This window comes from Anabrus simplex, chromosome 2, assembly GCF_040414725.1.
Source record: "Anabrus simplex isolate iqAnaSimp1 chromosome 2, ASM4041472v1, whole genome shotgun sequence".
Classification (NCBI taxonomy): Eukaryota; Metazoa; Arthropoda; class Insecta; order Orthoptera; family Tettigoniidae; genus Anabrus; species Anabrus simplex.
The window spans coordinates 188,141,340-188,157,599 of record NC_090266.1 but is presented as its reverse complement, the minus strand read 5'-3'; the positions used below and the strand labels follow the sequence as shown (position 1 = coordinate 188,157,599).

Genomic DNA, 16,260 nt, shown 5'->3' with positions numbered 1-16,260 from the left:
TATAGCTGTTACTACATTTCATTCCACAGCCTTTTATACGTCTCTTGCAGTATGTCACTACATATCATCCCTCAGTACTTCATATATTCCCATTTAACTACGGTACACCCTTTATATGTGATGCAGGAAGTGAAAAGGGACTATTTGTCGGATAACGAAATTTGGTACCAAACTGGTAGGAACTTTGTGCTTTATAAGAATATCACAAAACGTCAATTAAAAAACCCACAATAATCCATTTTAATTTTCCGCATCGCATATGTGAAACACGTAACTTTATAAGCGTCGCTATATTCCATTTTACAGTTCTTTATATGTGAAACACGGGTATTTGTGTGTTTAAAACGCTATCGTTTCAGGATAATGAACATTAAGTAAATAAAAGAATAAAATTAAAAATGAATTAATTTGGAATGGTCCTAAATCTATCAAAATATTAATGAATAATGTTCAATGACCGATTGTCATATGTCACAGTTTAATCAAATTTCTTTTAATCCTAATTGAATAATGTAACGAGCTTAAAAATATTAACTGAGCAACAGCATCGCAGAGAAACTCTTTTGAAGCAAATTTATAATAACTCTAATCTAAATATCTGTAACCAAAAGTAAAGGAATCGTTTCAGACTGCCAATGTCCGTGACAAATACTTATGTACTGTCAAAAGTATTTAATCAGTTCCGACCAATTGCGAGGCAAATGTAATTATTTTCGAGCATCAAATATGAACAACATTTAATTTAGTGATGCTGATTGTTGCTGTTTTAAGGGGTCTAATATATAGGTCATCAGTCCCTTATCCAACTTAATTGGCATTAAGTCTCACTATTGTTTCCTAGATAATGAATTCGGCGAATCTATCTCCCATGGTTCACATCGAAAGATTCGATAATGATGTCTGAAAATTTACTAAAATGTAATGCGCAAAAGTTGAAATTAAATAAGTGTAATTGTCAGATGAATTGAATTTACTTACTTCCGTGCGGGAAGAATTTGGCGTATATATCTTTGAAGGAGTCTTCATGTACCACTCCTTCTGGACATTCCTGGAACAAAATGAGGATCGATGTATAATCTTCAGTCACAAATGTTGTACAGTATAAAGATTAAAAGGGAGTCAGACAAAAAATGAAAGGTACAAGACAATAAAAACTTCAGGGTTTTGCTATTTAGCAATGATCCATAATGAAGGTGAATTCGAATGATTAATGTCAAATATCTTCTACTAGAACAATGGGATAATTCCACGGTATGTTGGGTTGTTTGATGCCAAGTAGCCATTCATCGGTTATTAGGACACTATGTTCATTGTATTATGTTGAAAAGGCAGGGTAGGATTTTACTGGTCTAATTAAAAATTACTTTTTGAAAAGTTGAACAGAGCCATACAGATCTAGCCTCACGCGATGCATATTGATAACATTTACAAAACAATTAATGAATGCTTAGTAGTAAATATAACTTTAAAGCTGATTTTGTTTTGCTTTTCATAGTAAAGTTTTTACTAATATCTGCACAAAGACAGATTCTATGAAATTATCACTGATATCGCTTTATCACCCACTCTGCATGAACCTCCGTTTCACAGGGACAAGTTAATCTCACACTGATCGTGTGAAATTAGTCTTATACCTTGAGATGTGATTTAAAGTGATTTGATGTAATCTGAGGATGTTCTTGTAGAACGAAACATGTTATTCATTGTTGAATAGTGTGTACTATTTTGCAGGTAAGTTATAGTGTTGTATGTGTCATAATTACTGTTTTCTACAGACTGAAAAGCGTTAAAATTACATTAGCTAAAGCCGAGCTGAGTGGCTCAGACGGTTCAGGTGCTGGCCTTCTGAACCCATCTTGGCAGGTTCAACCCTGACTCAGTCCGTTGGAATTTGAAAGTGCTCAAATACGTCAGCGTCGTATCGGCAGATTTACGTGCATATAAATGAACTCCTGTGGGGAAAAATTCTGGCATCTCTTCGTCTCCGAATATCGTCAAAGGAGTTAGTGGGACGTAAAAACATCAACACTTTTAAAAAATGGGAATAGAAAGCCTTCTTTTGATGTCGAGATTGTTCAAAGGGGATATGTACATTTCCTGTAATGAGCTTGCAGTTCAGCTATACTCAACTTATTGTGAGTTTTGAGATACTAGTGCCTGTTTGTGGTTAGGCAACGTGGTGATCTGCTCGTGTTTGTATATTGCAACGTTCGATTGGTAGAGCACATAATTCATGCACTGCTCATTATGTGACAGTTAACGACAAGTTCTAGACTGGACATTCTCTTTGTGAGCAGAGATCTATGTCTCGAAAACGTAAGAGTTTACAGTTGTAAATATTGTTTTTGGAATCTCCATTAAAAGTAAAGAAGTACGTACATTTTGTTTTCGGATACCCTTAAGGGGAGGGGGTGAAAAAGGCGAAAAGGGGGTTGAATACCTTTTATAAAGACCCTAATATCTCAAAAACTAAATGTTTTAGACATGAAAATTGGTATTTGGACTCTCCTTAAAAAAAGAAACCCGTAATTTTTTGTTTTTGGAAAATTCACTTAATATGGGTTGAGGAGGAGTGACAAATGTGGGGGAATGTATAAACTGAGAATATCTACAGTATATAAAAAAAAACGTAATATGTCACAGACGTGAAAACTGATATATGGAATCTCGTGTAAAAGCAAAGGAAAAAGGAGAATTTGTTTTCGGAAGATCCACAGGGGGACTTTAATTAAAAAGCACACTATTTCAAAGATGCACCAAACCCACAGTATTGTAGGTACGGCAATGAAATTTTGTACCATGCTTTACATGGAATTAGCACATTCTCTATTAAGTTCGTGGATTATATATATCGATAAAGTTTTTAATTTTTCAAAACATTACATATGTACCTTTTTCTAAAAAATTATGCAAGAGGTTTCTGCAAAGGTTTCTCTTATTAATCTCTTTGCATGTAGTAAGCTTCTCACATGAGGTTTTTGAATCTATCGTAGAGGAGAGTTTTAATAATTTTGTATTTATAAATTTGTATGTATGATATAAAATTTACGCAAAATTCCAAGCACTTACTTACACTCAGAATTTCAAAACATGTTCTTGAGACAACATTTATAGATTTATAGAACTACTAAATGTACAAAATTTCATAATTGTACTCATCATAGAATCTAAGGAAAAGGCACATAAACGTTTAAAACATAATTTGCAGGAAATGAAATTTAAAGTTGAACCTACTGTTGTTTCTTATATCATCCCTTCAGAAGGCCCCAGATTTGTACTCAGGGTTATCATTCCCTTAAAGTCTTCTCCTCTGGTTTCTTGTTTCCCGCCTTCTTTCCTTTACCGGGTCTTCAACTGACTTTCAGCTGCAGAGAGGCGCTGTAAATCTATTTTTCTCAAGAAGTCTTGTGTGAAAATTCCTATCTTAAAGCCCATTCTCTCTAATATCTTCATCCTCTCTACGTTCGCGCCATTAAATACAAGAACTGCATCATAAGTTGCAATTCTTACAACTGTATCAGATGAAAATGTGGTTTTAGGGCATTGTTTCCATATGAGTGAATTTAGAGACTCATTTGGTTTCTGGGTTTTGCCAAGAACACACTTTTTGAGTAGTTCAGGGTCAGCCACAAACCTGTAAGTGGGCTTGACAACATCTAGGATATATTTAGGAAAACTCTCCTTGTGAATGTAGGGGTTATTATGCCCCTGAGCCTGTGATATTTGCACCAGCTAATGTGGTACAGATGGGTGACACAGATATGGCAGGAATGGGTTGTTCATCTGTTGACACGATGTGAAAATATGTAGCCCATACTGTACTTACTTCGTTCCTAACCTCATTGCCCGTTTGTTTCTCACGTCTTGCGTTCACTAACTTCTGCAAACGCAGTTTATCCAGACTTCTGTACACTCTTTCTGACCATTGCATTATTGAATGATGAAAGAATCGAATATTTGAGTAGATCTCCGTCAGTAGCACAAAGCAAAACAATAATTTATTGCTTCTTCATAAACAAACCAGCTGGTTTCTAAGATACAGAACACAGTCACAGATGATCTATAAAAGCAAAGAGTATGTATCACAGCCTTCTAGATGTATCCCGTGCAAGTTTGCTTGAAAGTATTCCATGGAATCATTCTTCACCGAGCTAGTATTGAAGTGTAGTTTCAAAAGTGGGCGTGGCAGGAAGGTCGCGTCACACATTTAATTATTATTTTTCAGGCACTTCGGATGCGATTTCATCCTTGAAACTTTGGAACTTTTTGTCAATGAGTTCTACTAATAAATACCAAATGCATTGAAAATTGACATTTTCGGCCCATTTCAAGAACGTTACCCTCTTTGGGGAAGTGTAAAAGGGGATGTCTTTTTAGAATGAGCATATCTACAATATATCTGAAAAGCTTACCATGTTAGAGACGTAAAAATTTGTATTTTTAATCTCATTTTAAAATAAAGAAATACGTATTTTTTGTTTTTGGAAGAACACTTGAGTGGGAGGATTTCATTATTTTAATTGCGATACTGGTATCTCAAAACCTGAAGATACTACAAAAGTGAAAATTGGTATTTGGAATCTTCTTTCAAAATAAGGAAATACGTCTTCATTTGTTTTCGGAAATTACACTTCAGGGGGTCCGAGAATTGAAAAATTAGTTGAATTCTTTGCATGAGGATATTTATACCTCAATAACTAAAGATGTTGCAGACGTGAAAAGAGATTTCTTTTTATGAGGATACTTATATCTCAAAAACTGAAGATGTTACAGTAGTGAAATTTGGTATTTGGAACCACATTTATTAATAAAGAAACACGTATTTTTTTCGGAAAATCCATTTCAGAAGGATTGAACATGAGTGACAAAAGGGGGCGAGTGTTTGAACTGAGTGTATCTACAGTATATCTCAAAAAACGTAATATGTTACAGACGTGAAAACTGGTGTACGGAATCTGCTGTAAAAATAAAGAAAAACGGATCCTTTGTTTTCAAGAACTCCACCTAATGGATGCGAAAAAGAGGGGTGAATTTTTAAAATGAGCATATCTACAGTATATCTCAAAAACGTAACATGCCACAGGCGTGAAAACCGGTATTTGTAATCTCTTTTTAAAATATTGAAACACGCATTCTTTCTCCAGTAAAACCACTGAAGTGGTGGTGGTGGTGGTGGGACGGTGTTAAAACGGATTGAATTATTTTCATTACGATGTTACAGACGTGAAACCTGGTATGTTTTACCTTCTTTAAAAATAAACAAACACGTCTTCTTTTGTTTTCGGAAAATTAACCTACAAAGGGTTAATGAATTAAAAGTTTGTTGAATTCTTTGTATGCAGATACTTATATCTCATGAACTAAATATGTTACAGACGTAAAAATTGATATTCGGAATCTCATTAAAAAATAAATAAAAACCACGTTTCTGGAGGTAAATCAAACAAAAGGGGGGGGGGTGAAAAAGGAGATAGATTATTTTTATGAGGATACCTATATCTCAAAAACTGAAGATGTTACAGTAGTGAAAATTAGTATTTGGAAGCTCCTTTATAAATTAAGAAACAAGTACTTTTTGTTTTCGGAAAATCCATTTAAGGGGTGGGGGTGGGTAGAAAAGTGAAAAAATATTTAAATTTTTATGAGGACACTCATATGTCAATAACTGAAGATGTTACAAACGTGAAAATTGGTATTTGGAATCTCTTTTAAAATTAAACGGACACACATTCTTTTTCGGAAAATTCGCTCTAAAAGTGGGGTTATCAGAACTGAAAATGTCCGACTCGTTGGCTGAATGGTCAGCGTACTGGCCTTCGGTTCAGAGGGTCCCGGGTTCGATTCTCGGCCGGGTCGGGGATTTTAACCTTAATTGGTTAATTCCAATGGCCCGGGGGCTGGGTGTGTGTGCTGTCCCCAACATCCCTGCAACTCACACACCACACATAACACTATCCTCCACCACAATAACACGCAGTTACCTACACATGGCAGATGCTGCCCACCCTCATCGGAGGGTCTGCCTTACAAGGGCTGCACCCGGCTAGAAATAGCCACACGAAATTAATAAAAAAAGAACTGAAAATAAGGTTCAATTAGTTTAATGGGTATATTTATGTATCAAAATCAGATTTTACATGCGTGGTAATTAGTATTTGGAATTTTTTTAAAAAATAAAGGAGATTACTTTTCCGATTTGAGATTGGGCTGTTTCTCACATGGACAGTAGGCTGCTCTGTCTCATGATCCGAGGTTAGCTCTGCCAGTAGCCTGGTCACCTTAGCCCAAAAATACAATACCCAAAACGTGGTTTACAAAGAGGTACTGGGTTAAATGAAACTCAATTTTTCGGTGAGTCTTTATACCTTAGGAATTTTCATAAAATATCTTTGTGCAGTAGCGAGGAACAATTACTTTGATCAAATTACGAAATCCACGCCAGGAAAGCCGCGGGTAGAGCTAGTTACTGGATATAAACCATGAATAATTCCTGTATTTCTTTACCCGGTCATAACTATGAAATTTATTTTGCTATTTGCTTTACGTCGCACTGACACAGATAGGTCTTATGGCGACGATGGCATAGGAAAGGCCTAGGAGTTGGAAGGAAGCGGCCGTGGCCTTAATTATGGTAAAGCCTCGGCATTTGCCTGGTGTGAAAATGGGAAAGCACGGAAAACCATCTTCAAGGCTGCCGACAGTGGGACTCGAACCGATCTCCCGATTACTGGATACTGGCCGCACTTAAGCGACTGCAGCTATCGAGCTCGGTATTATGAATTTTCGTCAAGAGTACAGGTCACATCATTCATTTTTAGTTCCAATCTTTCTTCCTCCACATTTCCTCCCATTGGTAATTCGTTATATGAGGAATACAGCAATCTTCTTTAAGACGAACACATACTCGTGGATTGGCGCGCCTACATCGTAGGCAACACGCCGTTCTCTCGTGTACTACAGCCAATTGTAACTTCTTGGACTGGCGTTTACAGCGTAGGTAACACAGTGTACACCTTTGTACGTACTACATTCAATATGTTTGTGGACTGGCGCTAACAGTTCAAGGATCACCATAGTTTTCTGATCTGTATTTTCGCGTCACTCTTCCCGTCGTGGTGATCTGGGCGATTTCGACTTGATCATCTTAAACGTTTCGCTAGAGGATTTGCCTAATTTTTGACAGAACTTGAAATTCGCCCATTGCTCAAAGTACCACTTTCTCAAGTTCCGCCGCTGACATTCAACTGCCCTTCGCAACAGAGACCGCAGTTATTCTTATACTGTATGCACACACCTGTCTGTTGCTGGGACTAGCGAGAAACTGCCACGGCAACGACCTGTGATGCTGTAGTGCACCACAGCGACACTAGACGACCAGTTCACGAACTTAACGACCCTACTAGGCATTACTTGGCGAATTATTTTGTCCACTGATACCTTACTGATGATGAGACCGATGTTCTTACCTTGGCTTTACATTGCATCGAAACGGATAGGTCTTATGTTGACGATGGGATAAAACAAGGGCTAGGAGTGGGAAGGAACCGGCCGTGGCTTGAATTAAGGAACAGCCACAGCATTTGTCTGGTCTGAAAACGGGGAACCCACAGAAAATCATTTTCAGGGCTGCCGGCAGTGGGGTTCGAACCTACTATCTCCCAAATGTAAGCTCATAGCTGCGTGCCCTTAACCACATGGCCAATTCACTCAGTGTGACATTAGTTATTGTGATTCAAAAGCCGTATGCAGTCGCATCTCTATGCTGGCCATTTGGGACTTTTCATAATTATCAGGGTGTTCGCTCAATGAGAAGCTTTGCAGTCCAGTACCCGCTCATTCTTAGTGTACTTATTTATGAGTGCTATTAAATCCTAACTCTCAGCTTAAGGATTTTTTATTGGTTATTCTATTTTCCGTGAAAATATTCTTGTTCTTAGACGTTGTTTAAAAGCATTCGTTAGTTCAGTCACACCTTTCATTTACGACTGGTCGTTTTTCAAGTGGTTTGGTATTCCAGAACCTCGTACAGTGTCAGTAATGTCTTGCTTGCCTGTGGCGATACTGCTTCTGTTCTCGTCTTAATTTCTCGTTAGTTCCTTTTGATACGTCTTTAAATTTTATTGAGAATGTGATTTGATAGTTGTTGAATTTCCTGGCATCTCGTTGTTAAAATATCAAACATGAGTGAGACAGGCTGAGTCCCAGTCAAGGGCTCAAAATCTCTAAGTCTGAAGACATCAAGCGGGAGCACTGGCATGTGCTTTCACTGATGTTTTATTGACAGTCATAATATCTATGAGTACATTACATCCGTAATGTAAGGGAGTGAATTGGAGTGAACGGCTTATAATTGTTTTTGTGTGCGTGCAAAGTTATGCTTTTAAGAAGAAAATATTGCTAATCCGAAACATATTTACTTCCATTCATAAGATCATGGGAAGTATACCGGCGTCTTAAATTTACTACATACTGTGGATTTAAAAACGTCTCTTCTTTTGTAACAGATATAAATTTGCAAAGTTTCAGTTTCTTCAATTACTATTGCTATTTCAATACTTAACGCTTGGTATTCCCAAGTTGACGATTGATATTTATTCCTTGTTGTACCTAGTTCCATACTGCACTGTGAATATTGAGAACCTAATTGGTGACGGCTTGTGCTTTTCAATCATTTCTGCTAGAATGTTGTAAATATTCCAATTTCATCTTAACAGGTTGTGAAGCTAAATGGTATCGAGCGATTTCGGTAACTATCTACATATGCCAAGAACACGCAATACGTGTAAAATGAACACAATACTATGGCAGGCCTGACCAAATAGCACTGCTCGTGCAAGAGCACTCCGGGCGAGCTCCTGCCTTTTGCGCCGAGCGCTGAGCCCTAGTGATGACGATGGAAGAGAGCAATGTGGCTGCGTGACAACAGAACAGCCACCTTACCTACCTGTCAGTCGGTCGTCCTAGAAAAGGTTTCAAGTATTCGAAGGGCTCAAGCTGACTATGAGTTATTTTCAATCAATCAATCAATCAATCAATCAATCAATCAATCAATCAATCAATCAATCAATCAATCAATCAATCAATCAATCAATCAATCAATCAATCAATCAATCAATCAATCAATCAATCAATCAATCAATCAATCAATCAATCAATCAATCAATCAATCAATCAATCAATCAATCAATCAATCAATCACCACTGATCTGCGTTTAGGGCAGTCGCCCAGGTGGCAGATTCCCTATCTGTTGTTTTCCTAGCCTTTTCTTAAAAGATCGCAAAGAAACTGGAAAATTATTGAACATTACCCTTGATAAGTTATTCCAATCCCTAACTCCCCTTTCTATAAACGAATATTTGCTCCTATTTGTCGTTTTGATTTCCAACTTTATTTGTATATCGTGATCTTTCCTACTTTGAAGAACAGCATTCATACTTGTTCGTCTACTAATGTCATTCCACGCCATCTCTCCACTGACAGCTCGAACATGCCACTTAGTTGAGCAGCTCGTCTCCTTTCTCCCAGTTCCTCCCAGCCCAAACTTTGCAATATTTTTGTAACGCTACTCTTTTATCGGAAATCACCCAGAACAAAATTGAGCTTCTTTTCTTCGGAATTTGTCCAGTTCTCGAATCAAGTATTCCTGGTGAGGGTCCCATACATTTGAACCGTACTCTACTTGGGGGTCTTTCTAGAGACTAATATGCCCCCTCCTTTGCATCCTTCCTACACCAGTCCTCCTAAGATTTTGACCTAATAGATCTGTACAACAACCCCCGACTCAAGGATAAATTTCTAGAATTTAAAAATTTGCACGGTTTTATAGAATACTTCTTAATCAGTAAAATATACTACTGAACAGGAAAGTTGCTAAGTTATTTGAATGTTTGGTCCCAGCTATTGTTGCGAGCCTTTTTTTCTTCTCTGTTATGAAAATGACTAAGTCTTAGCAACGTACGGATTTGACGGACTTAAATTTTCGCAACTCCGCGCGGTTGACTTTATCACGAACCTTCATTCCAAACATAGAACACATTATGCAGTCCAAATATAAATAAACTAACACATCCCTTATCTCAGGTCACAGCGTTCTTTCTTTTTCTGAGAGGAGTGAATGCATGTGAATGTATGCAAAGTGTTGTTATTACAAAAATATAATACTTTTTTGTATTATGTTTGATTACGAAGGCTGTGAACGTAGATCTTCCATGGTCTGCACGATTTCATAATAAACCCACCTTCCGCTTAGCCCACCTCGCAAAACTGTCAGCATACATTCATCTCTCTCACATACTTTCACCAAATATCGCAGAGGAAGTGAATACCCGGTGCGCTGACCACAAGTGGTCGCACTCCTGGGTCACGATACTGGGTGGGGGGCGGGGATGTTTAGGGTTGATATTAATGGTCCCTCACCACTTCGGAAATACTACTACAACAACTAAGGTTATTAGAGAGATGGCACGCGCTCTGCGTAATAAATATGTTCTTACCCAAGAATGTCTCTGCACAAGATACACTGACTGACAGAGCAAATGCAACACCAAGAAGGAGTGGTCAGAACTTTATGCCAATTGCAGGGTAGACTGACGTCACTGAGGTATGCTCATGATGTGAAATGCGCCGCTGTGCTGCGCACGTAGCGAACGATAAATGGGACACGGCGTTGGCGAATGGCCCACTTCGTACCGTGATTTCTCAGCCGACAGTCATTGTAGAACGTGTTGTCGTGTGCCACAGGACACGTGTATAGCTAAGAATGCCAGGCCGCCGTCAACGGAGGCATTTCCAGCAGACAGACGACTTTACGAGGGGTATGGTGATCGGGCTGAGAAGGGCAGGTTGGTCGCTTCGTCAAATCGCAGCCGATACCCATAGGAATGTGTCCACGGTGCAGCGCCTGTGGCGAAGATGGTTGGCGCAGGGACATGTGGCACGTGGAGGGGTCCAGGCGCAGCCCGAGTGACGTCAGCACGCGAGGATCGGCGCATCCGCCGCCAATCGGTGGCAGTCCCGCACGCCACGTCAACCTCCATTCTTCAGCATGTGCAAGACACCCTGGCTGTTCCAATATCGACCAGAACAATTTCCCGTCGATTGGTTGAAGGAGGCCTGCACTCCCGGCGTCCGCTCAGAAGACTACCATTGACACCACAGCATAGACGTGCACGCCTGGCATGGTGCCGGGCTAGAGCGACTTGGATGAGGGAATGGCGGAACGTCGTGTTCTCCGATGAGTCACGCTTCTGTTCTGTCAGTGATAGTCACCGTAGACGAGTGTGGCGTCGGCGTGGAGAAAGGTCAAATCCGGCAGTTACTGTGGAGCGCCCTACCGCTAGACAACGCGGCATCATGGTTTGGGGCGCTATTGCGTATGATTCCACGTCACCTCTAGTGCGTATTCAAGGCACGTTAAATGCCCACCGCTACTTGCAGCATGTGCTGCGGCCGGTGGCACTCCCGTACCTTCAGGGGCTGCCCAATGCTCTGTTTCAGCAGGATAATGCCCGCCCACACACTGCTCGCATCTCCCAACAGGCTCTACGAGGTGTACAGATGCTTCCGTGGCCAGCGTACTCTCCGGATCTCTCACCAATCGAACACGTGTGGGATCTCATTGGACGCCGTTTGCAAACTCTGCCCCAGCCTCGTACGGACGACCAACTGTGGCAAATGGTTGACAGAGAATGGAGAACCATCCCTCAGGACACCATCCGCACTCTTATTGACTCTGTACCTCGACGTGTTTCTGCGTGCATCGCCGCTCGCTGTGGTCCTACATCCTACTGAGTCGATGCCGTGCGCATTGTGTAACCTGCATATCGGTTTGAAATAAACATCAATTATTCATCCGTGCCGTCTCTGTTTTTTCCCCAACTTTCATCCCTTTCGAACCACTCCTTCTTGATGTTGCATTTGCTCTGTCAGTCAGTGTACTTGTGTCTGAATAATTCAAAAACTTAATTTTGTGCAAATATACTGTTCAGAAATTTGAGCAAAGTTCCTTGTTATTTACAATAACAACATTAGACTTTCCAAACGGATTAACTTGCAGTTTCCCGAAATTCCTTTGCATACTGAGATCAAAATATGACATATTAAGAACGAAGACCATGGCTTGGTGTTTCGTATTATATGATATAGTAAGGTCTGGATGGCCTAGTTCAAACTTCCACAAATGAATACTAAAAGAAATTCGGTTTCGAATGATCGACGTTGCAGTGCAAATTCTGTGGATATTGTACTTTCAATAAAATACCGCTATGTTTATTTTTTCTGTGTTTAACGCGAAAATGGCTTCATAGAGTAGTAAAATTAGCGTGGAGTGTTGATAAGGTACCTTCAGATTGGACAAAAACAGTAATTGCACCTATCTATAAGCAAGGGAACAGGAAGGATTGCAACAACTATCGAGATATCTCATTGATTAGTATACCAGGCAAAGTACTCACTGGCATCATAAGAGGCAAAGAACATCAGATCAACCAATAGTCAATGTAATGTTATTGTTGATGAATGCTTTGCGCTTTTAATATTGTAGGTCTTCACATTTAGTTTTCTTCCGACTCTGAAATACCACTCTTACCATAGTCGGTACGGTAAAACTGATTAAAACATAAATGATCGGAAATTGTATTCCCCTATAACTTTTGTCACGTAATACTTTTCGATAGCACCAATAACGTAGGTATTTAAAAATTACGTTTTAGGCACCTTCCCCTAAACTACAATTCCATCCAGGGTGAAGCTTAGAATGTTGTTTCTCATTCCTCGACTCTATGTAACGATTTTCATTTAAATTCTGTTAACCCATTTTCTCGTGACTGGTCGTTGATATAGACTCAGCCACAACATTACATTTTCATGAATATCTCTGTTATCACAGTCGGTACGGCAAAAATGTATAAGACATAAATGGTCGAAAATTGAATTCTATAAAACTTTGGTTATGTAGTAGGCCTATTTATCGATACGACCACTAATAATTTAAATATTTGAGAATTAAATTTTAGGCCTTCCCCTAAACTACCATTTCACTTAGTGTGAATAGAAAGATTCATAGCCTAGATTATAATGGCTCATTCTCCGACTACGCATGCCAGTTTTCATTGAGATAGGACCACTCATAACGTAAATATTTAAGAATTACATTTTTGACCTTCCCCTAAATTACCATTTCACTCAGCGTGAACAAAATTATTTATAGCCTAGATTGTAGCGACTCATTCTTCGGCTTTGAATACCAATTTTCATTACGATAGGACCGCTAATAACATATATATTTGAAAATTAATTTTAGGCCTTCCGCTAAACTACCATTACTATCAGCGTAAATAAAATTATTTATGGTCTAGATTGTAGCGACTTATTTCCCGACTTTGCATACCGATTTTCATTAAATTCTCTTTAGCCGTTTTCTAGTGATGCGTGTAGGCTACAGACAGACAGACAGACAGACAGACAGACAGACAGACAGACAGACAGACAGACAGACAGACAGACAGACAGACAGACAGACAGACAGACAGACAGACAGACAGACAGACAGACAGACAGACAGACAGAAATTACGGAAAGTAAAAAGGGCATTTCCTTGTTACTGTGGACATGACCGATACAGAAATACCATTCTTTTCAAATTCTGAGCAATGTAAGACAAAACTCTTATTTTATATATATAGATGTATACATACACCTTCATTATAGAGTGTTATGTCTTTCAGCGTTCAGTCCTCAAGCCTTTCTATATTCAATAATCGCCGCCACAATCCTCTATTTGCAACTAGTTCTACGGACACGTTTACTTCTATACCTTTTATATTTCAATCGTTAGAAACTGAGTCTAGCCATTGTCGTCTTGGTCTCTCTTTACTTCTGTTACCACCGCTCTTGATAGCTGCAATCGCTTAAGTGAGGCCAGTATCCAGTATTCGGGAGATGATTGTTCTTTCTTTTTTGCTAGTAACTACAGAGGATGCTTGGCGCCAAACGCAACCTCTTGTTGATAGCAGCATGAGGATAAATGCTCCCGACAAATCAGGGTTCGGCTTCTCACGAAGGCCGGCCGACAGACGATATAATAACTGCACATCAGTAAAGTAAATGATTTAAGTGTAAATGTATATATTATGATAAATCGTCAAAGGTCCAGTCCTAGCCGGGGCGGTGATTTTAATTGCAATGCTCTGACAAACACTCTCCTAAATATTACATCTCCCTTTCATCAGCACCGACACATTTATTCAATATGTTCCAACCATCCTTCTGTTTTGTCTCATTTCTCTAGAAGTAGTTTCCATCTGAGCTCCTCATATTATTATTATTAGAAACGGCACGCGAATGAGCATTAGGATTTACAATATTCACTTATCGACATGATTCTCTTGTTGCATGCCTTGATGTGATACCTGTCACACTGTTTGCCACATAAAACGCATATACACTTATCATCTGGATTATGAAAAGACTTGACAGTGCATATCTTGTGGTGAAAACCATGAATGGAGAGATGTGTTATGATATATCTTTGATCTTGATTTTATTTGGTCCAGTTTCTCACCAACATGGCATCTGAGGTATAAAAGTCGGAGTCGATTTCTTTTTCTTTTCTTCCCTTCTGCATAGAAATTCATTGTAAGCTCCAGTAGATGGCAGATGGAGTCTCATTCTGAGGTCCCGAATGTAAAAAGTTTCTTTGGCCAATTCATATACTAGGCGTGAAGGAGCCGATTTTCCAACTCGTAAAGTACAGTAATAAGAAAGCGTGCTTTTACTTTCTCTATCCTTTCGAGATCTCTGAGTTTGAGATGGTCCCAAATTAGTTCCAATCCGTAAGACAAGGCAGGTGATATTACTGTGTGGAATAACATTATTGCCGTGGATAAAGATAGTGCTGCGAGATCTTTTATCTTGTAGATGGCCCTTATCGGTGCCGCAGTTCTTTTTCCTGTCTGGTAACTAAAGGACAGAGCTGTGGTTTGAAGAGTTATTCCTAAGTACTTAAATTTGCTGACTGTTGTTAGATCGTTGTTACAGAGGGTAAAAGTGTCTTTTGTAGAAAGTCCCCCCCCCCTTTCTGAAGGTCATTTCGACCGTCTTCTGAAGATTGATCGTGAGCTGATTTTCGTTAACCCACTTTTCTAACTCTAATAAGGAAGCTCACTTTGTTTGATGACCCTAGTACCATGTCATCTACGTAGAGGATGACTGTCGTGTCGGGTGAAGATTGTACTATATTCGTAATGTCGGCAGTGATGATGTTGAACAGTAAAGGGCTCATCGGGTCGCCCTGCAGTACACCATTCGTTTGTCTGATCGGGTCTGAAGTATCGACTCCATCTTCAATCTCTATGTAGTTCACTATCAGGATGTTATTTAGCAACTTAAAAAGGAGATGAGCTTCGCTGATCATGCTTTTGATCTTCATTAGGAGAATTTCTCGATTTACAGAGTCAAAAGCCTTCGTGAAATCCACGAAGACTGCATAGTACTTTCCTTTGGGTAATCTTAATGCTTCTTCTATATCCTGTAGCAGGTATTTTACAACGTGAATTGTGATTCTTCAGGGCATAAATCCAAATTGGCATTTCGGGATTGTTACAGAATCTTGCAATTTCTTTGTAAGGATCTTCATAAATATTTTGAGGATGTTGTTCTCCAAAGCAATGCATCTATAAGAATTGGGATCATTTGTCTGTCCTTTACCCTTGTATAGGATATTCACTGATGATCTCCTCCATTTTTCAGGTATAGTTCCAGATCTTAAACAGACATTGAATAAGTTCGTCCAGAAAGGCAGTAACATTTCTTGAGTTTCTTTGAGATGTTCTGTATGAATACCATCTGGGCCGGGAGCTCTCTTGACTTTCGACTGATTCACAGTTGCTCTGACTTCTTCAGGTGTAACCTGGATTATATTTCCGTCTGGAGTCGTGTTGATTGCAGGGAACGCCTGGGTTTCATTTTCCAGATTCAGGACGCCTTTGAAGTGTTCTTCCCATTTATCCATAGGGATTTCTTGAGGTCTTGATACGATATTTTTTCGGAGGACTGTAAATGGGTCATGTTTTGCTGCTGTAGCTAGTTTCTTTGCTTCGGCTTCCAAATATTTAGATCTCTTGGAATGTATAAGTTGTTTGTACTCTCTTCTGCCTTGTGCATAGAGATGAAGATGATTGTCTGAGCCACGTTATGGGCATTGTGTAGCTGTTCTAGGGTTTTCTTTCGTTTGAGGTAACACTCTTCGTCGAACCAAGGTT

At 39.3% G+C, this 16,260-nt stretch overlaps 1 protein-coding gene across 1 annotated transcript in view; it reads right to left on the bottom strand.

The window, feature by feature from the left end:
* The window catches only part of LOC137498449 (A-type potassium channel modulatory protein KCNIP1-like), a 341,031-nt gene extending 325,021 nt beyond the window's left edge, over positions 1 to 16,010 (bottom strand). The window contains exons 1-2 of the mRNA XM_068225956.1: positions 15,603 to 16,010; positions 979 to 1,048 (exon numbers count right to left, since the gene is read on the bottom strand). Of these exons, the coding sequence (XP_068082057.1) occupies positions 979 to 1,048; positions 15,603 to 16,010 (478 nt within the window). The remainder of the gene's footprint in view (positions 1 to 978; positions 1,049 to 15,602) is intronic.
* Between the last annotated feature and the right edge of the window lie 250 nt (positions 16,011 to 16,260).